At 41.6% G+C, this 21,968-nt stretch overlaps 1 protein-coding gene across 1 annotated transcript; it reads left to right on the top strand.

The window, feature by feature from the left end:
* The first annotated feature begins 244 nt into the window (after positions 1–244).
* LOC123114327 (phosphatidylinositol transfer protein 3) lies at positions 245–4,874 on the top strand. The gene is made up of 3 exons (XM_044535765.1): positions 245–469; positions 3,835–4,130; positions 4,243–4,874. The coding sequence occupies exons 1-3, from the start codon at positions 344–346 to the stop codon at positions 4,556–4,558; spliced, it is 738 nt and encodes a 245-aa protein (XP_044391700.1). The 5' UTR covers positions 245–343; the 3' UTR covers positions 4,559–4,874.
* Positions 4,875–21,968: the final 17,094 nt, after the last annotated feature.

The following is a 21,968-nucleotide window of genomic DNA, read 5'->3' as shown; positions in this document are numbered from 1 at the left end:
ATATATTTGAGTTGAATATGAAGGGTGCCAATCAGCCCGGGCATTTAAGGCCCGTTTGAGACGCGTCTGTGCCAGATTGTGGTGACCCGTGAGAGACCCGGTGGACTCTGCCGAAGATACACATTGGACGGATACATGTGTCCACTTCAGGTCCTGCTGGCAGACGGGGACGGAACACCTCACTCACTCACACTCACATGTCATCACAGTCACACCCTTAATAATAATTTGCACCGGGATCTCTGCTCACCCCACACCCTTCTCCAGCTATAAGAACCAACAACCCCGGCCTCTCCCTGCCCAACTGACGCAGAACACATCGAGCGCCACCGTTGCAGCAGCAATGGACTACAGTACTGAAGATGAGCACCAACACGGCCATGGCCATGGCGACGGTGACGACGCGGCGGAGTGGAAGAAGGTGGCGGAGCTGAGGGCCGTCGTCGAGGCCCAGGACCCCGCTGCCAAGGTACACCCCCTATCCATATGCATCCATCGTCTCCTTGATTCCTCGTCAACTCCTCGCGTGAGTGACTAGATCACTCCACTAATTCTCTCCCTAGTCCACATACGCCCATGACCACTTCAATCACACCACCTTGGGATGCATGGTTAATTAATTAATTTCCTCCTAGGTGAACCGGATGATCCATAGAATTCATTAATTAATCTGCACGGGTCAATTAGGTTGGTGTGCTACCGCTAGCTTAATTAGCAGAGTGGTTGGTTAATTTCCTTGTCGGACATGTTAGAGTTGTGTCGAATATTGTGTACAAGGTAGGTTACAGTTGGACTTATAGTTGTATTGTGTTTACATAGGATATGGGGTCGTGTCCTAGTAGGACACTTGTATCCTAGGCCTCTCATATATAGTGAGGTAGACACACGATGTAATCTATGCCAACATAATAGCATCGAAACGCAGGGGAAGCCGGCGGCGTGCGCCGGTGTCCAGGGCGACTGGGTGCGATATTATAGCGGTGTCATGGGGAGGAGCGCCCATAGTCATGCCCCGGGGATGTAGCCATATCGGTGAACCTCGTTAACAAATCTTGGTGTCGTGCTCGTGTGATTGCTTGGTCCTCGGATGATCGGCGGTATGCCTCGGATTTATTCTAACAAGTGGTATCATGAGCAAGGTTACGAGAAGACCATGGATCGTTGATCTAGAGGAAGCATCGGTGACAGCGCATTTTTTTCGGCGATACCTGATTGATCTGATCGGGGGCGCGTACATGGCGGAGGCAGCGACTGTGCAAGCAGCGGCTGGTGCAGGTCGAATTGATGGGCCAGGCAGGCGTCCGCGCTCGACCGTGTGGGCTGGCGACGGCCGGTCGGGGCTAGTTGGTCTAGCCTGCTGGGTGCAGCTGACCCCAGCCTGTTGGACCAAGGCGAGATCATCGAGCGGAGCTGTGCACTTGGTGTGCTGGACGGTGGCCATGAACGGGATATCCGAAGCGGTATACCCAGGAAGCCGTATGCGAGCCAGAGATTTGTTTGGAAACAAAAAGGACCGAGTCCTCATTGGCACGGCAAGAGGCAGATCAAATCAGAGGAAAGAATCCATCGCGTATGCATCCATCGGAATTGGCAGAGGCGTTGGCAAAGCAATTACTAGCATTGGAAGTTATGCCTGGGAGCTAATACACGTGAGTACAAGAAGGATTTTTGGTACGAATTTGCTACTGGTGCATCTTGTGTACTTGAGCACGTGTTGGAAGCTCGGTTATTTTTTCACAAGGTCAGCTGTACGAAGAATCATGATGTCATCGGGCATCGGGTTTGAGGTGGAGAAGTTCACGGAACAGAAAACCTTGCGTTATGGCAGACAATGGGTGAAAGATTAGTTGGCACAGCAGGGATGCTTGAAGGTGTTGCGGGAAGTCATGTCAGCTGAGATGGATTTATCATGTGATGGATTAGAATTCTTGGGAGATGATTTGGAAGTCTCGAGCGTGTCATGCAGTCGGATAAGTTCGGCTGGGTTGGACTAGACAGTCTGACGGATCGACGTAAGTCGGTTGGAACAGAAGACGGTGATGGGATCGGCGACAACGACATAGGAGCGTGATGCTGATGGTGACCGACTTCTAAGGCGTGGAAACACGCGGCACAGACCCCGAGGGCTTGTGTGGCTTCAACAAGACTGGCACGGGATTGATTCAAGGTGGTGTATACACGGAGCTTGAAGTCAATGAGGCGCGGGGGTGGACTGATCATCTACCATGGAGTCATGTTGAAGGTGGAGCTGGAGTCTGGAGGACTTCACTCGGTGCTGATTGAGGGGTTACGGCGTAAGAGCTCAGAGAGTCGAAGCCTATTTCAACGGGAAAAGCGAGTGACATGCAGTTCGGACTGGAGCCCAAGGGTCTGATGGAAGCGTAAAACTCGTCATCGGTCGGTGATGATCGGTGGTACTCTGCAGTTGTGGTTGAGTGGTGTGGTCTTCGCTACCCTTGAGACTCGACCGGGACAGCGGAGGTTCGACGCGATAATAGCGGCGAGGCGTGCGACATGCACGGGACATGGAGACAGGCCAGGGCTCTGGTAGTCATACATGTGGTGAGACAACTGTGAATTTGACTCGGGATGACTACAAGCAACGGTGAAATTCCTTCAAGTTTCAGACAGGCGGTCAAGAAATGAGCGGTGATGTTGAGTTCAGGTAACTCTTATGTGTGACATCCAATATGTGAGTTGTTCACTTTCACGCAGGTCAGTGATCGGTGTGTGATGGCATTGGACTGATACTCTGGAAGTTAGGAGCACAAACTAGAGTAACAAGGAACTTAATTTCGCTCGAGTGTTGACTGTGGTCAAGAAAAGGAGGGACTACAAGTTGCAGGTGGAGTCATATGGAGTTTTTGGAGTACCAGCGGTGCTCACGGGATAAGCTCAAGTCCAATGTACATGGAAGTTTGACGCATGGACGAATTCAAGATGGTGGAGAATATTCGCCAAGGTGGAGTTTGTTAGAGTTGTGTCGAATATTGTGTACAAGGTAGGTTACAGTTGGACTTGTAGTTGTATTGTGTTTACATAGGATATAGGGTCGTGTCCTAGTAGGACACTTGTATCCTAGGCCTCTCATATATAGTGGGGGTAGACACACGATGTAATCTATGCCACCTTAATAGCACCGAAACGCAGGGAAAGCCGGCGGCGTGCGCCGGTGTCCAGGACGACCGGGTGCGGTATTATAGCAGTGTAATGGGGAGGAGCGCCCATAGTTATGCCCCGGGGATGTAGCCATATCGATGAACCTCGTTAGCAAATTTTGATGTCGTGCTCCTGTGATTGCTTGGTCCTCGGATGATCGGCGGTATGCCTCAAATTTATTCTAACAGGACACGTACGCGAGCTCTTCTCATCTGCGAGGAGAGGACGTACGGGTGGTTCGTCAGTCCTTTTTGTCAGTCCCGCACCCTACCTAGATTGATGCATCCCCGTGACAAAAAGCAATCATCGTTATAGAATCTGCCGTCCAATCATGTGGATGATGACCCAGTTGTTGATCTGTTGCCATCAGGCCTCTTCCAATGCTCCACCTTGTACAAATGTTAATGTTGCCAACTAAGCAAAAAAATCTGATGTGGCTTTGCTAGTTAAGAAGAGAGAGAGAGTGGTATGGCGACCCATGAAGAAACGGTGCTAAGCTCGTATACCTAGGTGGAAGCGCAATTCCGAGTCTACAACTAATTAAATGTATGAAGCTTAACACCCAAAAGCTTAGCACCTATGCATTAAGGATTTGAGTTGATAAGACATTTAATATACTTAGCACCTCATCTAAGCACCTTTGCATTAAAAGATGTCTCATACGCTTGCTTGCAGGAGGAGGATGACTTTTCGCTGCGACGATTCCTGCGTGCCCGGGACCACAACATCGGCAAGGCGTCGGCCATGCTCCTCCAGTACCTTTCCTGGAAGCGTGTTGCCAAGCCCCATGGCTCCATCTCGGCCGACGAGGTGCGCGACGAGATTGCAAAGGATAGAGTCCGCATGCAGGGCTTCGACCGTCTCAATCGCCCCATGGCGTATCTCTATGGTGCACGACATTTCCCTGCCCGGCGTGACCTTGACGAGTTCAAGCGCTATGTCACCTATGTCCTTGATAAAATTTGCACTAGGTATATCTCCACATGGACCCATCAAGTTAGTGCACAACATTTCTGATAGCTAGCTAGTCACGGTTGATCCATCGAGTAACTAACTGTTGGGGTTTGTCCTGATCTTTTATAGGTTGCCTGTGGGGCAAGAGAAGTTTGCAGCGGTGATAGACATGAAGGGGTGGGGATATGCGAATTGTGACATCCGGGGTTACGTGGCGGCATTGGAAATCATGCAGGGCTACTACCCGGAGCGCCTTGGCCGGGTGTTCCTGATCCACGTGCCCTACATGTTCATGGCGGCATGGAAGATGGTGTACCCGTTCATTGACGACCGAACCCGAAAGAAGTTTGTGTTTGTCACTGATAAGGACCTCAAATCCAGGCTCCAGGGCGCCATTGACGAGTCCCAGCTCCCCGAGGAGTACGGTGGCAAGCTGAAGCTTTAGGGCTACAACAATTCACTGTAGTCCAAATCCATCTGATGATTGGATGATCATGATCACTACCTGAAGATGCAATTAAGGGTCCACACTCCGACACGCCATCGACGAGTCCCAGCTCCCCGAGGAGTACGACGGCAAGTTGACACTCTAGGGATATCAAAGTTCACGATCGTCTAAGTCATTTAGACGGTCGGTCGATGGCGATCACTAGCTAACATATGAAATTAAGGGTGTGCCGGAACTGCCAAGTGAACCTAAGATCAGTGACAATCCTTTTAAAGCAGGGGAACGTCTTGCCGCTTATACTACACATAAGTCACATGTACAGCTATGCATCCCCCCCCCCCCCCCCCCCCCCCCCAAAGTACTTTGTAGTATGTATTTTCAAAAAGAAGTTACTTCCCTTTATATGTTTGGATTAGTGAATCATGCATGAATTAATGTAGATGGATTTCATATGAAAATTACATTGGTAGAAAATCACAAGAAACAAAAATATAGAATTGTTAATTGAGTACACTTTCATTTGAAAATAAGCATAAGAAAAAATTTTATCTAATGTTGTATAGTTATTTCAATAATCATGCAATAAGTTTTATAGTATTACACTGGTAGTATAAGTGAACCCAAGCAAATAATAATATTTGTGAGACATGCACCCATCGATAAAGATCATAGCACACTATGCTTAATTTTTTGAATATATATATCGAGAAGACAATTATTATGGTCGCTAACACTTGCATGAGAAATGATGTTTCATAGACAATTAATGTTATCGACAAAAAAATAAGTATAAATTATGGAGTTATTAAAAATGAATAAATATTATTAGTTCACGATTATCAAATTTTGAATTTTTTATAAATTATTAATCGAATATTTCAAGAGAATGACATACTGTTTGTAAAATTATATGTCATTAATATAGATATGTCACATGCCTTTGCAATATATAATCTGAATGCATAACTCTCCCCACATTTTTTGCAGGATATTTACATCAGACAAATTATATTTTCCAGATAAAAGAAAAGTTCCTTTCTTACTCTTTTCTTGAACTTATAATTTAGTGGTGTTTTTACACAAATAATATTTTTTTAAACATGTTTTTAGTTATTTCAGATAATCCTAACTAAAATGCAATTACTGCTATGAGTAAAAACAAACTGATTATTTATACTAAAATTTTATATTTATATATAACTATTCTTATAAATTCCTATAGCAGTTAATGCATTTATCAGAATTTATGATAAAAAACTTAACTGGCAGTCTTTTTAAATATTAATAGTAGTGTTATTTGCGATACAACCGTAATGTCTATCTTCAAAAATATGCATATACCTACCTAGGTTTAAATCAGATTTTCTAATAAGAATCACATTAGTCATTTTTATGATGTATTACACCTTAAATAGATATCCAAACCAAATTTCAATAGATTTGAAAACACACAAAATATCAGACTTTCCTTGATTAATTTGTGATACTCGTGTGAACATAATGTATATATCTCTATGTGTATCCCTAGATATGTTGGCATATATCTCAAAGGCGTCTGATCTAAAATATCATGATAGTGATTTCCAATTTATAATTAGGTATAAACAAATAAAAAGAAAAAAATAGATATTTTTATAAATGTCAAACTTAATTATTTTTAATAAAGGTCACGTCGAAGAAGCCATCATCATACTTGAAGTATCATGATAGTGATTTCCAGTTTATAATTAGGTATAAACAAATAAAAATGAAAAAATAGATATTTTTATAAATGTCAAACTTAATTATTTTTAATAAAGGTCAGGTCAAAGAAGCCATCATCATACTTGAAGCAGTGAGATGGAAGGATTTGTGGATTTGACATGCTTTTCTTGGCATGTCAGGTTCGTGCAATTACATCAACAAACGTTGTTCGTGCGCTCGTTCACCTAGTGTGCACGAAGTAGAAGGGGGCCGGGGGGATGCAGCGAGGTTGGAGATGCAGGTGGGCGTGGATCCAGTCGATTCCCGGCCGGATCTCGAGCAGAATGGCCGGCGAGGTGGACTTGGAGCTCCAGGCGACAGCGGCGGTTCCTGCTGCGGCAGAGAGAGAGAGAGAGAGAGAGAGAGAGAGAGAGAGAGAGAGAGAGAGAGAGAGAGAGAGAGAGAGAGAGAGAGAGAGGTAGCGGCAGGAGAAGGAAGAGGGCAGGGGCGATGGCGAGGAGGAGGCCCTCGGTTGGCTCAAGGTCGCGGCGCGCGCTGGGAGTCGGGGGCCGAGCAGGAGCTAAAAGACGAGTGCATCCCTCGGGTGCGAGGAGACGATGCATAGCGGGCTGCTTCAGGCCCAGATGGGGTCAGGCGGGACTTGATATGGGATCGGGAGGGCTGGTGGGAGGTTGATGCGATGTGACAGCCTCAGGTTGGCCAAGGGTGGCACCTAGGTGGCGGGCTGACTTTTGGGCCTGCGACAAGTGGCGTCGGGGTTGTGGGTGGCGCCGGATTCGAGGGAGGAAAGCTAGGGTTGCCAGATTTGGCCGGGTAGGGTGGCTTAAATAGGAAAGGGAGGCCACTTGTAGGGGTTTGCGTGGGGTTTCAGAGCCCTTCGATCACGAACGTGCGGCTCCGGACAAAGGGAAGGGTTAGCTGGGCTAGGTGGGTTTGAACTGGGTTGTGTAGATAGGCATATGCTCAGATGAGAGGGAAATGAGCGGTCCGGCTACAAGTTTTTAAATACCGAAACATCCGTCGGTTTACCAGCTATAGTGCCGCTATAATTTAATGGTTGGGCTATCAAACGATCTCCGAATGCGATGAAATTTGGCAGGCGGTCTATCTACAATATAATAAAACCGCACACCAACTTTCAACCCATTCTGAGAGCATTTTATTCCTACTTAGAAAATTATTATTTTAACAATGTCGTGGGCGTGCAAGTGTGTGGTTGGTCTCAAAATGGTCAATAAAGACAACGGGGAGAACCAGCAACTACGAATGGATGCAAATTTTAGAAAATGAAGGAAACGAGTGCCGTGGAATGCAAATGATCCTATGGTGAATGCAACAAACAAATAATTAATGCGGATACAATGAAAATAGTGGCAGGCATCTGGAGTATCGGTCTCGGGCTGTTACAACTCTCTGGAGCAGTGGTGGTTGTTTCGGGCGGGAATCGCGCAGAGCAAGGGAAAGGGTTTTGTCTCCGATCTGCGGGAAAAAATGTGTCCAAAATGCCCTGCAGATCCATAAAAGTCCGTGTTAGATGACAACACACATCTGGACCGTCCGGTCCTAACGTAGGCAAGCGGTTTACCGAGACATCAGCCGACTCGTGCAATTCATGATGAGGCTAAGGCCTTGTGCAGTGACCGTGCCCTATGGTTGCGCAATATGGTCTCAGGAGAGTAGTGGTGTATGTTTGTATTTGGGTGTCAGGCATGTACCTTGCTTGAGGGTATTGAATTCATGCACTGATCAGTTGCTTTAAAAGTATGAACTGATGGAGCGAGATGGTCAATATATTTCAATACACCCCTCACATCTAGGCTTATTAGTCCTTAGACGTGGCATTTATGTAGGCCACATAATTATTTTAATACTGTGTTAGTACGGTTTTGAACTCAAGACCTCCCGACTCAGATACCATATTGAATTTATGCATCGACCAGTTGCTTCAGAAGTCCAAACTAATGAAGAGACGCGGCCAATCTATAGCCAGACTTGGCAAATTCGGCCCCTCAAACGCCTGGGGGTGCATCCAGACGGCCCCTCATGTTTCCTTCTGGGCATCCACATATCTTAAATCCGGACTCCCAAATCTATGCAAGTACATGCATGTCGGTCATGCAACACAATGTCTCACGTAAATAGCAATTGTTGGTATCAAGCATAAATAGCTTTTACATAAAATTTATTTTAAGTGCCAAATCCAAGCATTGCCTCCTTCGTTGCCATTGTGTATCCACATGTGCTCCACAAGCACTAGTAGAAAAGGGGCCAATGGTCCAGGCCGGTCCAGCCCATTAGTCCCGGTTCAATCCAGAACCGGGACCAATGGGGGCATTGGACCCGGTTCGTGAGCCCCAGGGGCCGGCCGGGCCACGTGGGCCATTGGTCCCGGTTCGTCTGGACCTATTGGTCCCGGTTGGTGGGACGAACCGGGACCAATGTGCCTCGCTCCTGGCCCACCACCATTGGTCCCGGTTGGTGGCCTGAACCGGGACCAAAGGGTTGGTCCTCGTTGCGGCCAAAGTTTAGTCTCACCTCGCCAACCGGAGGGGAATCAGACCGGTTTATAAGCCCCTCCCTCTCAGCCTTATTGAGCTCCTCTGAAAATGAAAATAGATGCCCTTATATAGGGAATTTAGGCTAAATTCATATGAATTTCTCTTGAAATTTGTTATGAATTTAATTTGAATTTCCTCTATAAGCGCATCTATGCTCATTTCTGAGTAGCTTTTTATATAGTTTTTTTCTTTTCTGCTATATTTATTTTTTTCTTTTTATTTCTGAGTTGTAATAAGTCATTAAAAATAAGCATCTATGCCCATTTTTTTAGTAAAGTTAATTATAACTATTTTTTCTTCTATTTATTTTTGAATTGTAATAAGTCATTAAAAATAAGCATCTATGCTCATATTTTAGTAAAGTTAATCACAACTATTTTTTCTTCTTTTTATTTCTGAGTTGTAATAAGTCATTAAAAATAAGCATCTATGCTCCTTTTTTAGTACAGTTAATCTTAACTATTTTTCTGCTTCAATTCATTTCTGAGTAGCTTTTTATATAGTTTTTTTTCTTCTTTTCAGCTATATTTATTTTTTTCTTTTTATTTCTGAGTTGTAATAAGTCATTAAAAATAAGCATCTATGCTCATTTTTTAGTAAAGTTAATCATAACTATTTTTTTCTTCTATTTATTTTTGAATTGTAATAAGTCATTAAGTATAAGCATCTATGCTCATATTTTTAGTAAAGTTAATCACAACTATTTTCTTTTCTTTTTATTCCTGAGTTGTAATAAGTCATTAAAAATAAGCATCTAGGCTCCTTTTTTAGTACAGTTAATCACAACTATTTTTTGCTTCAATTCATTTCTGAGTAGTTTTCTATATAGTTTTTTTTCTTTTCAGCTATATTTATTTGTTTTCTTTTTATTTCTCGGTTGTAATAAGTCATTAAAAATAATCATCTATGCTCATTTTTTAGTAAAGTTAATCATAACTATTTTTTCTTCTATTTATTTTTGAATTGTAATAAGTCATTAAGAATAAGCATCTATGCTCATATTTTAGTAAAGTTAATCACAACTATTTTCTTTTCTTTTTATTCCTGAGTTGTAATAAGTCATTAAAAATAAGCATCTATGCTCCTTTTTTAGTACAGTTAATCACAACTATTTTTTGCTTCAATTCATTTCCGAGTATCTTTTTATATAGTTTTTTTTTCTTTTCAGCTATATTTATTTTTTTCTTTTTATTTCTGAGTTGTAATAAGTCATTAAAAATAAGCATCTATGCTCCTTTTTTAGTACAGTTAATCACAACTATTTTTTGCTTCAATTCATTTCTGAGTAGTTTTCTATATAGTTTTTTTTCTTTTCAGCTATATTTATTTTTTTCTTTTTATTTCTCAGTTGTAATAAGTTATTAAAAATAAAAAAGAGGCGCAATGCTTGTTAATTTGCTTCAAGCCTTTCGGAATAGTGTCAACTGCACTGCACATAGCTCTGTGCAGTCTACCGTATTCTTCAAGGCTTGAAGCTAACCAACGTGCAGGAGCATTGGGCCTCTTCGTCATCGTCTCTACACTCAGGACTTATAAACAGCTGCGAGTGCCTCTCGCTTGGCAAGGTGGGACTAAAAAAACAGCTGCAGGAAGAATCAAAATAAAATAAAAAAATTAAAAAAAAGTGCCACCTAAAGGGCTACCACAGCCTGAATACGACTAGAAACCCAACAATGAGCCAGGATTCAGGCCCGCAATAGGCCCAATAGGCCCACAGGCACATATAGTGCGTTTAGGCCTGTAAGCCTGCATTTGAGAGGAGCTCGAGAGGGCAGCGGGACTGGGGCTTATAAACCACTCTCGAGCTCCCTCAACTAGCGAGGTGGGACTAAAATTTCGTGCCGCGACGCGGGCAGCACATGGCCTTTAGTCCCGGTTCGTGGCACCAACCGGGACCAATGCCCCCCCTTTAGTCCCGGTTGGTGCCACCAACCGGGACCAAAGGCCTTTGTTTCCCGCCCTTTGGGCTGCTGAAAAGAGGCCTTTGGTCCCGGTTGGTGACACCAACCGGGACTAAAGGGGGCATTAGTCCCGGTTGGAGCCATCAACCGGGACCGATGCTCTTGCTATATATACAGGACTAAGCAGTTTTCGATCTCTCCTGCTCCACTCCCGTCGCCGCGCGTCTCCCTGCCGTCGCCGCCCCGCCCCGCCTCGCCGCGCCCCGCCCCGCCACGCCGCCCCGCGCCGCCCCGCCCCGCCCAGCCCAGCCCCGCCCCGCGCCGTCGCCGCCCGCGCGCCCCGCCCAGCCCGCCTGCACCGCGCCCCGATCGACGTCGCGCCGCCTCGACGCCGTCGCCGCCCCGCTCCGCACCTCGCCGTCGCCTTCGCCATTGCCGTCGCCGCCCCGCTCCGCACCTCGCCGTCGCCGTCGCCGGCCGTACGTGAGCACCTCGCCGTCGCCTTCGCCGGCCGTCACCGTCATTTTTTTGTTAGATTTAATTAGATTTTTTTGTTAGGTTAGATGTGTAGTAATTTAGATATATGTAGTTCATAGATTTTGTTGTTAGATTAGATTTTTTTTGGTTAGATTAGATGTGTAGTAATTAATTTGTTTATATTATGTTAGATTTTTTTGTTAGACTAATTAGATTTTTTTGTTAGATTAGATGTGTGTAGTAATTTAGATATGTAGTTCATAGATTTTTTTGTTAGATTATATTTTCTTTGTTAGGTTAGATGTGTAGTAATTAATTTGTTTATATTATGTTAGATTTTTTTGTTAGATTAATTAGATTTTTTTGTTAGATTAGATGTGTGTAGTAATTTAGATATGTAGTTCATAGTTTTTTTGTTAGATTAGATTTTTTTGTTAGATTAGATGTGTAGTAATTAATTTGTTTATATTATGTTAGATTAATTAGATTTTTTTTGTTAGATTAGATGTGTAGTAATTTTGATATGTAGTTCATAGATTTTTTTTGTTAGATTAGATTTTTTTTATTAGATTAGATTTTTTTTTAGATTAGATGTGTAGTATTTAGAAAAAGGAAAAAAAAATAAGAAGTAGTTTATATATAGTTGAACTAGCTAGTTGATTTAATAAACTAATTTATTTTACTATATATAGAAGTAGTTTGTTTTTAGTAAGCACTACTTATTTATTTATAGTAAGTGCTTAGTAGTTGAACTAGATAGTTGATTTAATTAATAAAACTACTTTTGTTTAACTATATATAGAAGTAGTTGCCGCATCGACGTCGGCGATGCCTATCCCGCATCCCCGTCGTCGTCGACTCAGCGGTGGAGGCCTGCTTGATAAGGGCCATGTTCGGGACTGGGCTCCGCCGGGCTGGTATTGGGAGGTGCTACCTTCCGGGGGACGTAGGTTGGTGAGGAGGTAGCCTGTTGTTGACCCGATCCTTGTTTGGTGGCGGTCACGTGGGCCAGTGACGGTGGTGAGGCATCCGGACACCGCAGAGGTGGTACGTCACCGTGTCAGCGAGGAGGACGAGCACGTCCGACGCACATGGTTGCATTGGAGGGCAGATTCGACAATACCTGGCAAGTTCTTCAGGGATCTCACTGGAGCTATGATCCTGTGATGGTTCCTTATCTTTGGGTGTCCACCGCTCGCGTCGATACCCGTCGGGCGCTACGGTTCTAGTTGTATTAGTGATAATATTCGACGATGTACGGACACCAAGAGATGATGTACTTTTGCTTATAATTATTGAATGCATGCTAATTTGAATACTATACTTTATTTTATGATTTGGTTTTGCTTATTTTATGATTTAGTTTTTCTTATTGAATGCTCATATTGGATAAGTTCTCCTTCATTCCCGTGTGCTAGACAATTTGATATAATAATGCATTCAGGAATGAAAGGAGGAGCTACGTACATCGATCATCGATAGTCAACCCGTGATTAATAATCATGATCTAGTTTAATATTTGAATTATGAACGTAGGCCGGAAATGTCGTACTCATCGGACGATGAAAACCACCCGGGGGAGTGCGACTGGTGCCACGACGACCGAGGTATCTGCGACAGGTTCATTGTGCTGGATGAAGAGCGTCGCTTCAGCATTAAGCTCGAGGAGACCTTCGATGTTCATACGGTACGCAACCGACGATAATAGTTTTTTTTGTAATTACTCATGACTTCAACTATTTTAATCATGACAATATTTTTCATCTTTTCCAATTCGACTAGCTTATCCCATGCTTTGCAAGACGCTATGTCTTGGAGAGGATGGGTTTTGAAGACCATGAAAGTTTCGATACCAAAAAAATTATCCTAAGTACCCATCATGGTGTGGATTTTCAAGTAAAGTTGTATAATGCTCAGAGTGTAACCCATTTTGGTTGCAAAAATTGGGAAGCACTTTGCAAGAAGTATGGTTTTGATGAGGGTATGCTTGTTACCATGGATCTTGGTGATCCTACAATCGAGCAAGAGAGACCTACGATTTTCGTCCTTGTGGATACACCTCCAATTCTTCCCTCATGTGAGCTTAACATAGTTATTAAGTAATTTATATTGTTTATTTCAAAATAGTTGACAACTTATTCTCCATCGACAGCTTATTTTCATTCTTCAAAGAATGTGCGGAAGATGGTAGACAGAACCTACTACACCGAAGGCTCCGAACTAACTTATCAGGAGAAAAATCATCTGGTCGCATTTTGTACTGATCTTGAGAATTACAATGTCTAGAATCAAACTCCTCAACATTATGGTCAATACGTGCCACTAGTGCACGTGTTGAACTACGGTAACTACCATGGAGATACCCTGGTAAGATTTTTGTACTATTACAACATCCATGCATCTTTTTGCACACTTCTAAAACTAGTACATCATATCATTGCTAACTACGAAGTTATTACTATGTTTTTCAACAGATAATCCCGAATGATTGTGTGCCTCATCTGATGTATACACACGGTAGCCTTCATGTTTTGAACATACAACCAGGTCGTCCTACGAATCTCAACTGTCCATACCGGGTTTCTAAAATAAGTGGAGACATGAGAATCAAAGAATGGAAAAAATGTATGGACAGTCGTAAGGAGCTTCTTGGAAGCAACATTCAGCGAAGGGAAAAAATTGGAGACAGGATGATCGCCATTCTTCATAATGGAGAGTCAGGGTCTATATTGTTTTATGCTATTTTACCTTAAGGGTGTTTAGGTCCTACCTGATACTGATGATCATGTGTTAAGAACAATTATGTAGGGTTGGGTTCGATGACTATGAGGATGATGATCGTATGACTTATTATTAATAACGAGTAGAAGTTGTATGATGATGCATGATTAGTAGGACGACTACTTGTTATTATATATGCTGATGTATGCGAGCATGCATGAGTTATTATATCAGCGGTTAAAATGAACATATATAGCAGCAGCGTTGGTAAACCAAGGACGAAGATATAAGAGAGGACACTTCTCTCTATTAGCTAGCTAATATAACAACCTAAAAATAACCCCCAAAACCCCTAAAGCAGCCAATTTCCAAAAAAAAAACATGGACTTTTGGTCCCGGTTGGTGCCACGAACCGGGACCAAAGGCCCGCTGACTGGGCTCGGCGCACAGAGCCACGTGGAGGCACATTAGTCCCGGTTCTAGTTTGAACCGAGACTAATGGGTGGAGGTATTAGTAACGGCCCATTAGTCCCGGTTCATGAACCGGGACTAAAGTCCCTCACGAACCGGGACTATTAGGTGTTTTTCTACTAGTGAAGATCATTGAGTAGTTGCGTGTGCACCTGTTGATCTCGAATATTCTGATGCATCTGCAGAAAGTTCATAAGCTAAGCCGCATCTTAATCTTCTTAGATTTCAACTTCTTCTCCGGGTGCTTCGAAATCATGGGTTTGGGCTTGATTGTTTGTATCCGCATTGGTATTACCCCAAAGAGGAAGGGATGATGTAGCACATCAAAGGTAAGTATTTCTCTCAGTTATTAAACCAAGGTTATCAATCCAGTAGGAGAACCAAGCAACACCACGTAAACAAGACTTGCACACAAACAACAAATACTTGCAACCCAACACATAAGAGGGGCTCCATGGTATTGAGATAGATTAAATTGTATGAGATTGATAAATAGATCTAAGTAAAACCTAAAATAAAATAAAGAAAGAAAAATTGCAGGAAGGTATTTTTGGTTTTAATATGATAGGAAAATAGACCCGGGGGCCGTAGTTTTCACTAGTGGATTCTCTTAAGAAAATAACATACTGTGGACAAACAAATCACTGTTGGGCAATTGATAGAAAAGCGATAAACATGACGGTATCCAAGGCAATGATCATGTATATAGGCATCATGTTCAAGATTAGTAGAATGAAAAGATTTCACGTCTACTACTATTACTCCACACATCAACTACTATCCATCATGCATCTAGTGTGTTAAGTTCATAGAAAAACGGAATAATGCAATGAGAACGATGGCATGATGTAGACAAGATAAACTCAGGCATGAATAAACCCCATCTTATTACCCTTAATAGCAACAATACATGTGTGTCATGTCTCTTTCTATCACTAAAATTGAGCACCGCTAGATTGAACCCATCACAAGGCACCTCTTCCCATGGCAAGATAAATCAATCTAGTTGGCCAAACCAAACTCATAAATCAGAGAAGAAATACGAGGATATAATGATCATGCATAAAAGATGTCAAAGAAGACTCCAATAATATTCATGGATAGAACTGATCATAAACTTACAATTCATCGAATCCCAACAAACACACTGCAAAAAAAAGAGTTACATCAAATAGATCTCCAAGAACATCGAGGAAAACATTGTATTGAAGTTCAAAAAGAGAGAAGAAGCCATCTAGCTACTAGCTACGAACCCGTAGGTCTGTGGTAAACTACTCACGCATCATCGGAGGGCCAAGGGTGATGATGAAGAACCCCTCCATGATCGTTACCCCCTCCGACAGAGTCCCGGAAATGCCTCTAGATTGGATCTCATGGTTCTGGACTTGCGGCGGCAGGAAAAGTTGTTCGTTGACTCCCCTATGGTTTTTGGGATTTTAGAGTATTGATAGAGTCAGGGGCAAGGTAAGGCGGTTCCCGTGGGCTCCCCTATCCACCAGGACGCGTCGGGGGCCTCTGGTGGGCCCTGGTGCCTAGTGGGCCCCACGGGCCTCCACTCGTGTGCTCCAGAAGCTTCCCGGGTCCTTTATCACCAGAAGAAGATCTCTAAAAAGTTTCATGGCATATGGACTTCGTTTGATATTGATATTCTACAAATGAAAGAACAAGAAAAAACCCAGCAAGTGGCACTGGGCACTATGTCAATAGGTTAGTCACCAAAAAATGATATAAAGTTGCTAGTAAATGAAAATAAAGCATCCAAGATTAATACTTTAATAACATGGGTCAAACAAAAATTATAGATACGTTGGAGATGTATCAATAACCCCAAGCTTAATTCCTACTCGCCCTTGAGTAGGTAAATGACAAAAACGGAAATTTTAATGTGGAATGCTACCTATCATATTCATCACATATTCTTTTTTTTGTATCATGGGCATTTGGAATTTAAGTGATTCAAAGCAATAGTCTATAAATTGACATGAAGACCTCAATACTCAAGTATATCAACAAGCAACCATGTCTTTTAAAATGTCAATGCTAAAGAAAGCTTGCTTAGCCCATTATGCTCAATCATTGGTCCATTCATGAAACTCAAATATTAGCTACCTCCAATGTACAAGTATGATAATAGTGTTCCCTAGTTGGTGCTTTATAAGAGAATATGGAGACTCAATAAAAATAAAAATTGCTTAAAGTAAATAGATAGGCCCTTCACGGAGGGAAACAGAGATTTGTAGAGGTGCTAGAGCTCGAAGCTTAAATTGAGAGATAAAATTGTTTTGAGAGGCATGCTTTTCCGTCAATGAAAATGACTGAGAATTCCCAATATGTAACATGCTAGATAAATCATAGGCGGTTCCCAAACATAAAATAAAATTTATTCCTTTTTCCACCATTCTTTCACAATCAATGGCTAGCCGTATCCATGGATGCCTTCCATACCAACACTTTGCAAGGGAACAACATATCTTTTTTTTTCATTTCGAGACTGGGCATCCCTATTACCTGTCACACTCTCGTGCCATGACAAGTGAATAAACACCGAGAATAACCTACCTAGCATGGAAAAGATTGGCCACCCGCTGCCGCTTCATGAGCGGTACGAGCACACAAAAAGGAAATCCATTTTGAATATTAGAGTTGGCACATACACATTTCTTGGAACGACATGGAAATACCACACAGCTTTGGGTTTAAGGAGTTGTATGCATAAATAGTATTCCCGCTCAGTACAAATGGAGGCTAGTAAATAGATTGAGAAGCGACCAACCAAGAAACAAAAACGATCATAAATGAGCATTAAACATAACTAACATTGAATAATGGACCACAAGTAGGATGGAACTTCGTTGCATAACTATTGACTTTCGTGCTTGCATAGGGAATCACAAACCTTAACACAAATATTCTTACTAAAGCATAATAAGTCACCAACATGGCTCGCATCTTACTATCTCCATATCGCAAAACTATTGTAAGGAATCAAGTTTATAATATCCAATGATCTTCATGACAATTTTTATTATATCCCTCTTCAATATCTATCACTTTGGGACTATTTTCATATATTACCAATCCTACTCATAAGCTCTCAAACAAATTTAAGTGAATAAAAAGAGCATAAATATTTCTTCAAAATTTTCATCTCTCAAAATAATATAAGTGAAGCATGAGATGAATTCTTCAAAGTTTTACTAACTATCAAAATGATCTAAGTGAAGCATGAGACTATTTCTTCAAAAATTAATAACTCTCAAAATGATCTAAGTGAAGCATGAGAGTATTTCTTCAAAAATTAAATCACCATTGTGCTCAAAAAGTTATAAGTGAAGTACTAGAGAAATTCCATAGCTCACAAAATTTAAGTGAAGCACATAGAGCAATTCTAACAAATCATAATTATGGCTCTCTCAAATATTCGTGTCCAGCAAGGATGATTGTGACAAAATAAAAAGTAAAACACGCAAAGACTCACATAATACAAAACGCTCTATTCAAAACTCATGATATGTGACGAATAAAAATATAGCTCCAAGTAAAATTACCGACGGTCGTTAGAAGAAAGAGGGGATGCCTTCCGGGGCATCCCCAAGCTTAGGCTCTTTTCACTCCTTATTCCTTCATCCATCGTGATCTCACCCAAAACTTGAAAACTTCAATCACACAAAACTTAACAAAACCTTCTTGAGATCTGTTAGTATGAGAAAACCAATCTTTACTTTAAATACTTTTGCAAACCCATTCATATTTTTTTATTGCATTATGCCTACTGTGTTCTAACTTTACCATGGCTTATCCCCCCCGATACAATCTATAGATTCATCAAAATAAGCACACAATGCAACGGAAATAGAATCTGTCAAAAATAGGACAGTCTATAAAGACTCGAATTTTGCTCATACTTCTGTAACTCTAAAATTTCTAAAAAATTGTGACGACCTGGGAAATTTGTATATCAATCTTGTGTAAAATAATCAGATCAAAAACACATTTCTGTGTACAAAAGTCCAGAACTAGGTGCAAAAGTTTCTGTTTTTCAACAAGATCAAATCAACTACCATCCAACATAATCCTAAAGACTTTACTTGGCACAAACACATAAAACACTAAAACATAATCATAACAGTAGCATAATTGTGCAAACACACAAAAACAGAAACAAAAAGTGAAAATTTTATTTTATTCATTGGGTTGCCTCCCAACAAGCGCTATTTTTATGTCCCTAGCTAGGCATAATTCATAGATTCAAGTATTGTCATCTTTCTTCTTATTTTCTACAGATGTGTTTTTTCAAGGGTTTTCTTAAATATAACTTGAAACACATCATCCATAGAAATTTTGGCATTATCAAGTTGTCCATCTACATATCCCCTTTGATTCCCAGCTACAATCCAAAAATATTGTTGATTAACATCATTGAAAACTTGTTGGATCATATACATACCGTGAATTTATTTTTTAAGGTTCTCATCAAAGATTTGATTATTGCCAAGCAAATGTCCTGATAAATAATCACTATTGTAAAGGACCTCATCTATTACCGATTTTCAGGTTCATACCATACAAATAAAAAATATCCCTAACTTCCCGCACTATATGATCAAACTCATTCATAAGGACAAGGGTAGTTATTTTCTTAGCTTTAGGATCTTTTATAACAGGTAGTTCATAAAGCAATCTTTGCAATATAGGGTGAGTACGAATAAATCTTTTCTCAAGTTTAAGAACAAGTGCTGAAATAGGTTCTCCATAAACTTTAGTTCTTTTAAGTATATTGGAATCATCCAAAGCCAAAGTTTGAATATAGATAAATAATTCTTGGATGACACTTTTTCCTATAGCATTCCCTTGTCCCAAAACAAAAGTTTTAGAATCCAGATTAGTAGAACGTCCAATTTTAAGAGTTCTACCATCATCTGTTTCTGCCATACCCCAAAATCACTTATGATGATAGGTTCAAAAGAGGCAAGCAAGAAAAAGGCAAACAGAAAGAAAGCAAATAAAAGGGCAAATATTTTTGTAAAAACATTTTAGAAGCGGGGGAGATGAACACGAGTAAAGTGGCAAATAAAGTAAATTGCAAGGAGATGAGAGTTGTGATTAGGTACTTGATAGATGTTGATGATGTCTCCCCGGAAACGGCGCTAGAAATTCTTCCTGATTGCTTGTATCTGCGTTGTTATTTCCCTGAAGAGGAATGAATGATGTAGCACAACAAAGGTATGTATTTCCCTCAGTTATGAAACCAAGGTTATCAATCCAGTAGGAGAACCAAGCAACACTATGTAAACAACACATGCACACAAATAACAAATACTTGCAACCCAACGCGTAAGAGGGGTTGTCAATCCCTCCACGGTATTGAGATAGATTAAATTGTATGAGATTTTATAAATAGATCTAATTAAAACACAAAATAAAATAAATAAAGAAAAAGTGCAGTAAGTTATTTTTTTAATATGATAAGAAAATAGACATGGGTGCCGTAGTTTTCACTAGAGGCCTCTCATAAGAAAATAAAATACGGCGGGTAAACAAATTACTGTTGGGCAATTGATAGAAAAGTGAATAATCATGATGATATCCAAGGCAATGGTCATGTATATAGGCATCACGTCCAAGATTAGTAGACCAAAACGATTCTGCATCTCCTACTATTAGTCCAAACATCAACCGCTATCCAGCATGCATCTAGTGTATTAATTAACTTCACTGAAAATGGAGTAATGCAATAAAACTATGACATGTTGTAGAAAGATAAACTCACATATGAATAAACCCCATCTTGTTACCCTTAATAGAAATGATACATGTGTGTCATGTCTCTATCTGTCACTAGGATTGAGCACCGCAATATCGAACCCATCACAAAGCACCTCTTTCCATAGCAAGATAAATCAATCTAGTTGGCCAAACCAAACCAATAAATCAGAAAAAAATACGAGGCTATAACGATCATGCATAAAAGAGTTCAAAGAAGACTCCAGTAATATTCATGTATAGAACTGATCATAAACTCAAAATTCATTGAATCCCAACAAACACACCGCAAAAAAAGAGTTACATCAAATAGATCTCCAAGAACATCGAGGATAACATTGTATTAAAAATAAAAAAGAGAGAAGAAGTCATCTAGCTACTAGCTATGGATCTGTAGGTCTATGTCAAACTACTCACGAATCATCAGAGGGGAAAGGGTGATGATGAAGAACCCTTCCGTGATCGTTGCCCCCTCTGGCAGAGTGCCGAAAAAGGCCTCTAGATTGGATCTCATGGTTTATGGAACTTGCTGCGATTGGAAAAGTGTTTCGTCGACTCCCCTAGGTTTTCGGGATTTAGAGTATTTATAGAGTCAGGGGCAAGGTAAGGCAGTTCCCGTGGGATCCACTACCCACCAGGGCACATCGGGGGCCCCTGGCGTGCCCTGGTACCTAGTGGGCCCCATGGGCCTCCTCTTGTGTGCTCCAGAAGCTTCCAGGGTCCTTTCTCACCAGAAAAAATCTCCAAAAAGTTTGTGGCATTTGGACTTCGTTTGATATTGATATTCCGCAAAGTAAAAAACAGAAGATGACACTGGGCACTCTGTCAATAGGTTAGTCCCAAAATTGATACTCCGGTAATGTTGGATGTTTTATATTCATTTACTAGCCTATTGACACTGATCATAAAGTTGCTAGTAAATGAATATAAAACATCCAAAATTGATACTTTAATAGCTTGGAACAATAAAAAATTATAGATACGTTGGAGACGTATCAGGGCTACACCATCACCCTCATCCTCGACAATCACATTGTGCAGAATTACACAACATGTCATCAACTGCCACAAAGTTTCTGAGTCCCACGTCATTGCAGCGCTCCACACAATTCTCCAACGAGCCTGAAGCACACCAAATGCCCTCTCCACGTCCTTCCTAGATGATTCCTGCATCGTTACAAAGTGGCTCTATTTATTGCCACGTGGCTCAGTTATGGTATTTACAAACGCCGCTCACTAAGGATAGATACCATCGGCAAGATAGTACCCCATGTTTCAGTCTCGGCCATTGACGGTGTAGTTGCACGGTGGTGATTCCCCATTGCAAAGCGTCCTGAACACCGGAGATGGTTGAAGCACGTTTATGTCATTGTGAGAACCAGACATTCCAAAAAAAGCATGCCAAATTCATAAGTCATATGATGCCACCGCTTCTAGTATGATGGTGGCCTCTCTGGTGTGACCTTGTTAGATTCCCTACAGACCTTTGGGGCAGTTATTCCATTGCCAATGCATGCAATTAATTGATCCGAACATTCCTGGAAACCCCCTTGCCTCTCCAATAGCCAACAACTTTTCTGTGTCCTGCACATTTGGTTCTCTGAGATATTCAGGTCCAAACACCTCCACCACGACCCGGGCAAACATGACAGTAGTCTTCAGGCGCGTGCTCTCCCCCATCCTGACCATCTCACCAGCGGCGTCTGCAGCAGTACCAAGTGCAAGCATCTTCAGAGCAGCCGTGCACTTTTTCTTGCCCGAGAAAGAAAGTTGGCCGCAACAATCCCTTCTGAGCTTGAAGTAGTCGTTGTG

This window comes from Triticum aestivum, chromosome 5B (assembly GCF_018294505.1).
Source record: "Triticum aestivum cultivar Chinese Spring chromosome 5B, IWGSC CS RefSeq v2.1, whole genome shotgun sequence".
NCBI classification, from domain to species: Eukaryota; Viridiplantae; Streptophyta; class Magnoliopsida; order Poales; family Poaceae; genus Triticum; species Triticum aestivum.
The sequence above is the reverse complement of the archived record's forward strand: the minus strand, read 5'-3'. Positions and strand labels throughout refer to the sequence as shown.